This window comes from Bombus affinis, chromosome 3 (assembly GCF_024516045.1).
Source record: "Bombus affinis isolate iyBomAffi1 chromosome 3, iyBomAffi1.2, whole genome shotgun sequence".
NCBI lineage: Eukaryota > Metazoa > Arthropoda > Insecta > Hymenoptera > Apidae > Bombus > Bombus affinis.
The window spans coordinates 3185090-3195089 of NC_066346.1; the positions used below are offsets into that span (position 1 = coordinate 3185090).

Here is a 10000-nt window from a genome sequence, read left to right on the forward strand (position 1 = left end):
TAACACAAATAATCACACGAGACAGTCTCTTTTTGATCGGTGGATTGCATTCAAAACACGAAACTTTCGAACTGTTAGTGATGAAATGGATAGTTTATCGGAACTGAAACGAGTTGCTCACGTTATGATGGTATTTGGTGCGTAGTCATTGTATCGTGATAGATAACAAAAGGAGAACGAGTAGAAATACACGACAGAGGAGAACACTTTCCCTCGGTCGAAAAGTCATGGATGGCGGTTCTCATGAAAGAAGAAAAGAGAAAAGACTGAGAGAATGGGAGAGAGTGAGGGAATAATTCCATCGGGAACGAAGTATGTCGAGGTCTTTTCACGGTCAGTCATCGTGAACAAGGTTTATCGCGTATAATCGTGATTGTACGTTTCGATGATTTCCTTCCTCCGCTTGAATTTTTTCATTTGGCCCCTCCCCCCTCTTTTTCGATCCTTCTCAACCCCCTCCATCACCATGTCATCCTTTCCCTCCTTGTTTTCGCTACCTTATTTCCGCTCCCCTCTTTCACGTCCCCCTCCAACCCCTCGGTGAAGCTCGATAGACGATGAACAATCCGCCGGTAGTCTCACGAACGGGATAACTTTGTTAAAATAGTTAAACGTGCGTTTCCGATCGCGGATGTTGAGTGTGGTAACGATAAAAAAGCGTGGAATGTCTGTAAAAAGGATCGGTTGAATGTTTTCTCTGGATCAGGATGTCGTCCACCGTTTTGAGTAAGTTTTCTGTCTTTAAATACGTGATTCAAATACGGTAACGCGGGAACGGGCGCCCGCTGTCATTCAACTTTGTGAGCGATACTTATTCTTTATCGAACGTTTAACGATGTTCCGATTATCGATAGAAGAACGTTAGAAAGCAAAAGATCGAACTTCATTCGAGAATTTCGCGATATGTATTCGCATGGTAAAATCATGAATATCGATTCGTATTTTATCGCGTTACGTTAACGCGCGAAAACTTTTAAACCACTTTACTTAAAATTTAAACTTTTATTCTCGACTTTTCAAACGCTGACAGATTCGGAATCATTTTCACGTGTCCCAGTTACACATTGTTTGATGATGACGCTACGCGATACTTGCGTTAGATTAGAAATTATACCAGGGATCGTTAATTCTCATTTGTTAGTGATCAAAGTCTGTTTCTGTTGAGCAATTCATACGATATGAGTCAAAGGGGCGCGTAAAAGAACGCGCGACGTCACAATATGCAAGGAAATGTTTTACGATACTGTACGATGTGAAATGTTAAATTAAATCGATACATGCATAACACTATTATGTTTTGTACTCGTCGATGAAGATAAAGGTATCGTTGGCTATAAAATTGGAAAAAGGACGGTGTAATATTTCATGAGATAAGAAGAAAGTAACGACGATGATCAGCGATCTTGGATGATCAGCTCTTCTCTCGGTTGTGTTATCGTAGGAGAGTGTAGCACGAGCTTGGTGATGAATCAGTGAATGGAAGGAAGGCACACTTTCTCGTCGAGCAACTTTCACCATCGATGAAATCCGTGTGCGTAGACCGATGATTCCAAAAACGTTCGCTTGATCGTTCGCTTTCTTTTGTCCTGCTCTTGAGAAAAAGTTTCAAGGAAGCGGCGCGCATCGTTTACAAGCAATAACCTTGAATCACTTTTCTCGAGTTTCAGCGATTTTTTAAATCTAGTCCCGAGTAAGAGCTCTGACAGCAGTGTAATAATATTTTAAAACACAACATTCGAATGCAACAGATTCGCGAAACTAAACAAGTTTCACCAATGGCTTCGTTACGCTTCCGATTCGATTTCACGGTGAATCGAGTTACCTTCTTCTTCTACGCTGCCAACACGCTTTTCCTATCGATTTTACTTTTAGACTCGAGATTGAAACTCGAGAAATCGTGTTAATAGGTTATCGACGTAATCGAGCAATATGTTATTCGACAAGCTTATGTTGTATACCAGATAGCGCGATTAAAATGTTTTCAAATACAATGACGTTAACGTGGTCATCGAATACTATGTTTGAAAAAAGCAGCGTATAACGCTAGCGGTAAATATTCGGTTTTACGATAATTACACCGCTTAAATTTTAGATCTTAATTCATTGGAACTCGGTACAGTACGGTACCGCAGATACGATACGCGTTGATAGATGGTGAGTCGCTGATTTGTCTGACAATAATTTTTCGAAACGAAAACTATTAATCGATCAGTCGAATGGCGAATTTATTTTCAGTTTCTGTTTCTGTTAATTTACAGTATTCTTTGTAGAAGAAAAAGGGAGATAGATTCTATTGTAATCGATGTTTACAAAGTACTACCTACTAGTTCTATTCTATGCTATCTGCTGATACACACGAATGTTTCAGAATTGTGCACAGTGTGGAGTTTGCTAACGAGTTCCTGGTCATACACCGAACAAATCGCCCACTATCGTTATCATACCGGTAAGTAACGGATCTCATCATAAATCTGCCATGTTGTTATGCGATGTAAAGCTACATATATACATATTGGGAGAAACGAAATCTCGAATTGACCCGTTCAGATACGAATTCGTTTACATACGCGCGTATACATGTAGCATTGTAATAACATGTACGCGATATGAACGATACAGCATCGAATAGATACGGATCATCTGAAAAGTTTGTGATACCAATGCGAGGATGGAGTGAAACGGATGGATGGGATAGCAGTTATTCGCAAAGGTCACCTCCTGCAATTTTTCGGAGGAACACACACATTAGACCTTATGTAAGGTTAGCGAAAGTCGAACAGGAACGAGAACAACCGGATCCATTGGTTACGATCACTGAAACTTTGGGTGCATTAAACACTGTCGGCAGTTACATCGTCAATATGACCAGAGGTATGGAGAATTCGAGTTACCCGCCAAAGGAATTACCATCGGCTATATACACTATCTCGAAGAATATTTTAGGTAAGATTTTGAAGTAAAATAAGCTCTTATTTTTGACGAATTTACACGATTCTGTCATGCTTGTTTTTAGGACGCAACGTAACAGATAGCATTGCACCGTTAGTTCGAGGAGTAGCTTTGCCTTTGCGACCTATACCGACCGGCAGTTCTTCCTCCTCCTCTTCCTCTCCTTCCTCCTCCTTCTCTCCTTCTTCCGCGATTGAGATCAACCAAGAGAGTAAGGAAAAGGAATCTGTGATATCATCGGTCGGCTGCACCACGGCGGACGGTTACCCCGGAAAGTGTCAAGATTTGAGTAATTGTCCTCAACTGTTGCTAGATTTGACCAAACTCAGACAATCATTATGCTTCAAAAGTTTATTCGTTCCGGGAGTCTGTTGTCAATCGGCGGATAAAATTGACACCAATGGGACGAGGTAAATAGAACGATCAGATGCCACCACATAAGGGGGCTTTTGTCTCTTGTATATGATTTTGATACTTTCAACCGATTTGAAATTTTTAGTCCGATAGTCGGTACGATCTCAACCTCAGGGATCGAATCAGCTGTACATCCACCATTGCGACCACCAATCCGTCCGACGAAACCACATCAAACTCCTCGACCGATACCGCTGTTTCCCGTTGCCTCTGCTACCGCGGTTACGACTGCGCCGACGAATCTTCCCGGGTTGTTAACTACAGAATTCGTCCCAGTATCCTCCCCCATTGTCGACTCATCAGTGAACCATTCAAACAATTTCTTTGGTTCTTCTACCACTGGCGGCACTATCGATACTAATTTCATACAGGACGACGAAGGTAAACGATCATAGTACGTTAATGAATATATAAAGTACATGTAAACCGCATGTGTGCGTGCGCGCGTGTATGTGTAGAAACGAATTAGTAAAGCGATAGCAACGTATAAATTGTTTCCCCCGATAGAATGCGGAGTAAGGAATTCGGGTAAGTATCGAGTAGTCGGTGGAGAGGAAGCTCTTCCTGGACGTTGGCCTTGGATGGCGGCCATATTCTTGCATGGCTCGAAACGCACGGAATTTTGGTGTGGTGGATCTCTTATCGGACCGCGGTATATTCTTACCGCGGCCCATTGTACGCGCGATCACCGTCAACGGCCGTAAGTTGCTCGTTCGTAAGTAAACGTTTTCATGTTTTCTACTGGAAAACGGATAAAATAGCGGCTTTCGAACGTTTGTATAGATTTTCCGCGAGACAATTCACTGTGCGTCTCGGGGATATTGACCTTGAAAGAAACGACGAACCATCCGCCCCGGAAACCTACACGGTCAAGCAAATTCACGCACATCCAAAATTTTCTCGTGTTGGATTTTATAATGACATTGCGGTTCTCGAACTGACCAGGATCGTTCGAAAATCTCCTTATGTTATACCGATCTGTCTGCCGCAAGCACATTATCGAAAAGAGCGATTTGCTGGCGCAAGGCCTACTGTAGTCGGATGGGGTACAACTTACTACGGTATGTACATATCTGTCATATTTCACTTTTTATTTTTTATTCGTGCACTTTTATTTATTTTACTACTATAATACTACTAACGTATGTATCCATTCCTCTTTTGGTATCATATTCCTTGCAAGAAATCTTCTCGAGAATCGAACCGGCTCGTCTTTTCCGACAGGTGGGAAAGAAAGCACGGTACAAAGACAAGCGGTGCTGCCAGTATGGAGGAACGAAGACTGCAACGCAGCTTACTTTCAACCAATTACCAGTAATTTTCTATGCGCTGGTTACAGTCAAGGTGGCAAAGACGCTTGTCAAGGCGATTCCGGTGGTCCGCTTATGCTTAGAGCTGACGGCAGATGGATTCAAATCGGTATCGTTTCATTCGGCAACAAATGTGGAGAACCCGGATATCCGGGAGTATATACGCGTGTCACCGAATATATAGACTGGATTAAAAGTAATTTAAATTAAGAGCGAGAAACTTCCGATCCTTGCTAAAATGGATTTGTTATTTCAAATTCTAAATGCGCGGTATGACATTTTTTACGGTAATACGATGTTGTTTGTATACCTCTGATTGTGAGTGCCAAGAATCCTTATTTATACGTATGTCTATATTATTATATATGCACCAACGTGAACAGGTATAGCAGAAATATGCATACCCTCGTGCATTTGTGTTATAATTTTCACTTATATTATAATTGTTGTATATACGTGCGCACACTTACGCATAGTTTAATAAATTATATGTATAAATTAAACTTACCTACTTATTATTATAATATGATGAGCAGTGCATGAACCTAGCTGCGATCTCTTAATTATCAGTTTCTCGATTGTTTCAGCTTGGGTGAATCATTCATTTATACCAATTTATACCAATTATCTATCTAGCCGTCAATCGCTCGTTTATTTATCTAGAATTACACGATTCGTTTTTACGATGTATCCTTAATTTCTTTCAATCTTGGAAAATTTTCTACATCTGTAAGTCACCTTTCGTTAGTATAGCATATTGTAATCGGTCATGTTTTTAAACTACATGTATGTATATGTACATGCATTACATGGAAGAAATATTTTCGACTTGATTTTCCATTCAATCCTTCATTTTGATGTTTGACAAAGCGACGACCATAGTGATATGGAATACTTCAACATTTCGGAATGAATAGTAAAAGTATTTCGGTTCAAAATTTTGGAAATTTCGTCGAACAAATGATCGATGAAGCATTAGAAAATAATGGTTAGTAGCTCAGTATAGTAACTAACGTGTCTTTTAACAACGTTTAAATCTATTATAGGGCAAATGATACAGTTCCATCGAATGATCTATGAGAAATGGAATATCAAGAAATTATCCGAGTCAGAGAATACTGAATGGATGCGAAATGAAAATAAATCGTTAGAATCAGATAAACAGGTATCAACAAGTAATGAGTAAAAGTTTTACAATATTTGGGGAAAAATTTTAAGTTTCCAAATTTTAGGACATATCGGCGACGGTCGCGCATCGTAGATCACGCCGTCACAAATATAAGCGATCCTCCTTAATGACCTTTTGTAAAATACCTACGAGTGAAAGAAACTTGATGGAGCAATCGTTAACGATGCAAGCACACAACTCGGTTTCAATCGTCAGTAAACAATCTACTACTAACAAAAGCGACAATTTCAATGAATTAAATGACATTAATTTCGCTTCGATTATTGGTGATACTAAAATTGTCGAACTTTGGAAGAATTCGACAAAACGAGCGGCGGATGAATTGCAAATTGCGACAAACAATGTTCTCGCGAAAACCTGCAAACCTGATCGTATCCACGGGTTATTATTTCCCTGAATAAAATTTCTTCGAATATATTTATATATTTTTAGAGAATTTTAATAATATGTATATATATGTGTGTGTATATATATTTGCCTAAAAAATAAAATACAGATTAGTCAAGCAACAACAAAGTAGGAGAAAGTTATCCTTCGAAGACTGGAAAGATAAAAAGACCGTTATATATCAGCAGATACTTAAAAAAATAGAAACCGAACGGCAGCAGAAGTTACTTGAAAATTTGGCAAATACGAAATGGAAAAAAGTAATACGGCAGGTGTAGATTATAATCCATTTTATAATTTTTTTTTTCAAGTTTCCCGTAATATTATTAAACGATTTTATTTATTTATTTAATAATTTTATTTTTTTTTTGTTTTTTACTTAGGTACAAATACGCAAAAAGCAGGAAGATAAATATCGTCAAAAGCAGAAATTATTTCGTAGAAAACACTTTGAAACGACTAAACGAACAGATGCGATAGTAAAATCTAATTGTGATAGCATCCATGAAGCGCAAATTATCAATGAATGTGTTTTGTATACGCCAAAAAATCAAAAAGAAATAAAATTGGATAAAGAAAAGAGAATCGCATCGAATATTATGCAGTAAAATCTTTTAGATACAATATCTACTCCATTACAAAAAGAGAAGATAAGGGGAAGATGAGGAAGAAATGATTTTTGTACTTTTCAGGGGATCAAAACTGAATAGTGCAGCAAGTAACGATCGAAAGAATAAAACAGTTTTGATGGAGGATTCTATGGAAAACATTAAATTCTATTTTTGGTTAAATCAATTGAATTGTGCTCTTCATAAGAAGTATTTACGCGAACGCCGACATCTCGTACGATCATTTTATTGTCAACCTTTCTATTACGGGAGTGCAACACCTTATATCAAATAATTATAATTATAAACGCATATTTCAAATCTTTTGTGTCACTCGTCTATGGAAAATGTACTGGTGAAATTACATATAAAACTTCAAATCTCAAGATAATATAATCTCTCTTTTCCCCTCTCTCTCCATCATTACCATCATAAAAATTTTCGATTTATTTAACACCATGTTTAAGAGTTGATTGCAAGCTTCGTATATAAAGCTCTATTCTGGCCTGGGATTATTTGCAAACCTATTTATAATTGGAAACATTGTAAAAATGTTCTCATAAATATAAATAATAACTAAATCAAACGGAATTTATCGTATTAAATTAAACAAACTCATCTTAATATATCATTTTTCCAGTTATTCTATAAACATATCTTTCTTATAGATCAGCTGTAACAAATAAAGCGATACAGTATACTGATTTTCAATATTGTATACACATATACAAGCATAATTTACCATTTTTACCATCCTTTAACTTTTGTTCTAACATTTCCACTTATACAATCTAATGCTTTAAAGTAAGCTTTAGATTGTAACTTTTAAATTGTAATATCTATAACATGTTTAAACTCATTTTATCTTTATACCTAATAATATTTAAAAATATAATAAGTAAACGTATGTTCTCAACGAAGTCGAATACATATATACATATACTATTAATTTGTCTTTTCAAATGCAAAAATTTATTTTTAAAATTAAACTCTACATTAAAAAGTGTAAGTTCTTCGAACTTCATTCAGACACGTTTTGTCAGTTTTACTTACAAATTTTCCCAATTAAAAGTACGACTACTATGTTTATTACCAAGTACTACATATTTCATTATGTATATTTACATGCACTTTCAGTCACTTTGATATATATACATCCATTTAATATTTGGTATCTGTTTGTTTTATATTTGTAACCCAATGAAAAACTTAAATATTCGTCATTTAATAATATCGTTGTATATGAAAAAAATATATACTCAATTATCAAATTTATATAAGTGTGACATTGTTCAATGAACCAAATATATATACATACATGTGCACCAGATTCTTATAGGATTTTCTTGTTTGCACTTATCTGGAGTTTTATTTGTTTTTACCTACCTTTACAATTTTAATAATATTACAATTCATTTAATGTAAAAAATTTGTGGTGTGTATATGTAACGCATTATTAATCATATATTTAAGCATATGAACATTAACATTAACCTAAAGTTAGCAAGTGGTATGTTATTTTGATCGGAAATAAAAAGTATCCGTAATATTTGAGCAAACATTATGGAAAAGGAAGGTAACTTATTTCAATATAATAAATTAACAAAATAATTACACTTATTATTTCTTTTCTCAGAAATCTGTCAATACTTCAATGGCATCATCAAAAATGAAAAAGATATTTCTGCTGGGATGGCTGCTATACGCACATTACTAAAAGTTTTGCAATATTCAAAATGTAAGAACATATTAATAGACTTTTAAAGAAAACATATCTGTATTATACATCTATCTTCTTCTACAGCTGAAACAGTTCAAGAACTCAGGTATTGTCTGCAAAATGCAATAGATGCGATGAGATCCACTGAAAATCCTGTAACTGCTATTGCATCTGGCAGTGAATTATTCCTTCGTTTTATAACTTTGGCTACACTAGATACTCCTGTAAGGATATTATTGTACAATTTGTCAGGATTTCTTGTTTCACGTCAGTCCTTTTTCCTTTGTTTCTTGTTATCTTATTTTACAAGTACATTTAAAATCTGAAGTCATATTGGTCATTGTTCTATATTATTTGATATTAGTCATTTGCAGAATGCAAGGGTATTATGCTTCATAGAGGGAAGATGTTTTATGAGAAACTAGTAGCTGCCAGAGGAAAAGTAGCAAAAGTTGCAGCACACTTTATTAAGGATGGTTCTGTAATTTTATTTATTTTATAATTTCTTTTTTTTAAGATCCCTCTTGATTCCCAATTATAATATTACGTTTTGTTTTAGAAAATACTTACTCATTCAAAGTCTAGAGTTGTATTGCAAGCAATGAAGGGAGCTGTTGAAAGTAATAAAATATTTGAAGTATATGTAACATGTTCTTCCCCAGATAATAGTGGGTATGTATTCTTATAATAACTTAAAATGCTTGTTTATGTATAATATGTTTGTTTTCTTTTCATGTTTACCAATGGGCAGGCAGGAAATGTGTCAAAATTTGACAGATTTAGGTGTATCTTGCACATTAATATTAGATTCTGCAATGGGATATGTTATGGAACAAGTTGATATGGTTATGGTAGGAGCAGAAGGGGTCGCAGAAAGTGGAGGTGTCATTAATAAGGTGTATTAGAGTTTTCTTAATTGATTATTAACATTGTGAATTCTCATTTTCATGTAATACTTTGCATTTGTAGGTTGGCACATATACAATGGCAATGTGTGCTAAAGAAGTAAAAAAGCCATTTTATGTATTAACAGAGAGTTTCAAATTTTCAAGAATATATCCATTAAATCAAGTCGATCTTCCAAATGAATTTAAGGTAGTGTGCTAAAATTTTCCCAGTTGTTTTTATTTAAGATATAGTACATATTTAAAGATTTGTTTTTTATTGTCTTTTTCTGTACAGTATACAGCAAGCACGTTAAAAAAGGACTTGCAGAAAGAACATCCATTAGTTGATTATACACCTCCACATTATATCAGCCTCTTATTTACTGATTTAGGTATATTAACACCTTCAGCTGTAAGTGATGAACTTATTAAATTATACTTGTAAAAAATTGTAATTTCGTACAGATGATTTTAATAAGAATATAGTTAAAAATAAAAATACTTAAATGATAACAATAACAAGCATTTAAACACCT

General features: G+C 35.5%; 3 protein-coding genes across 7 annotated transcripts; all 3 read left to right on the plus strand.

Annotated features, from left to right (window-relative positions):
* The first annotated feature begins 15 nt into the window (after positions 1–15).
* LOC126914454 (clotting factor B-like) lies at positions 16–5176 on the plus strand. Of its 4 annotated transcripts, none has more exons than XM_050718455.1 (8): positions 16–726; positions 2369–2446; positions 2620–2943; positions 3014–3359; positions 3449–3744; positions 3871–4063; positions 4147–4424; positions 4588–5176. In XM_050718455.1, exons 1-8 carry the CDS (start codon positions 708–710, stop codon positions 4881–4883), a joined length of 1830 nt encoding a protein of 609 aa, XP_050574412.1. In that variant the 5' UTR covers positions 16–707; the 3' UTR covers positions 4884–5176. The 4 variants fall into 4 exon arrangements, with proteins under 4 accessions (XP_050574412.1, XP_050574414.1, XP_050574411.1 ...); XM_050718457.1 differs by having other exon boundaries at positions 132–2154; XM_050718454.1 differs by having other exon boundaries at positions 132–726; positions 2630–2943.
* A 169-nt stretch (positions 5177–5345) lies between these two features.
* Positions 5346–7237, plus strand: LOC126914490 (uncharacterized). Its single transcript, XM_050718524.1, has 3 exons — positions 5346–5661; positions 5720–5838; positions 5906–7237. Exons 1-3 carry the CDS (start codon positions 5583–5585, stop codon positions 6257–6259), a joined length of 552 nt encoding a protein of 183 aa, XP_050574481.1. The 5' UTR covers positions 5346–5582; the 3' UTR covers positions 6260–7237.
* Positions 7238–8006: 769 nt separating this feature from the next.
* On the plus strand, positions 8007–9986 carry LOC126914479 (translation initiation factor eIF-2B subunit alpha). Of its 2 annotated transcripts, none has more exons than XM_050718502.1 (8): positions 8007–8433; positions 8494–8595; positions 8662–8844; positions 8952–9058; positions 9137–9249; positions 9329–9473; positions 9547–9672; positions 9760–9986. In XM_050718502.1, exons 1-8 carry the CDS (start codon positions 8421–8423, stop codon positions 9907–9909), a joined length of 939 nt encoding a protein of 312 aa, XP_050574459.1. In that variant the 5' UTR covers positions 8007–8420; the 3' UTR covers positions 9910–9986. The 2 variants fall into 2 exon arrangements, with proteins under 2 accessions (XP_050574459.1, XP_050574460.1); XM_050718503.1 differs by having other exon boundaries at positions 8011–8433; positions 8662–8801; positions 8942–9058.
* The last annotated feature ends 14 nt before the right edge of the window (positions 9987–10000 follow it).

Coding starts and splice junctions, on each gene's coding strand:
- LOC126914454 (XM_050718454.1), top strand. CDS start 689: ATGTTTTCTCTGGATCAGGATGTCGTCCACCGTTTTGA. Junction 3,745..3,870: donor TTTCATACAGGACGACGAAG/GTAAACGATCAT, acceptor TTCCCCCGATAG/AATGCGGAGTAAGGAATTCG. Junction 4,425..4,587: donor ATGGGGTACAACTTACTACG/GTATGTACATAT, acceptor CTTTTCCGACAG/GTGGGAAAGAAAGCACGGTA.
- LOC126914490 (XM_050718524.1), top strand. CDS start 5,583: ATGAATAGTAAAAGTATTTCGGTTCAAAATTTTGGAAATTTCGTCGAA. Junction 5,662..5,719: donor TGAAGCATTAGAAAATAATG/GTTAGTAGCTCA, acceptor AATCTATTATAG/GGCAAATGATACAGTTCCAT. Junction 5,839..5,905: donor CGTTAGAATCAGATAAACAG/GTATCAACAAGT, acceptor TCCAAATTTTAG/GACATATCGGCGACGGTCGC.
- LOC126914479 (XM_050718502.1), top strand. Junction 8,845..8,951: donor GTCAGGATTTCTTGTTTCAC/GTCAGTCCTTTT, acceptor AGTCATTTGCAG/AATGCAAGGGTATTATGCTT. Junction 9,059..9,136: donor ACTTTATTAAGGATGGTTCT/GTAATTTTATTT, acceptor GTTTTGTTTTAG/AAAATACTTACTCATTCAAA.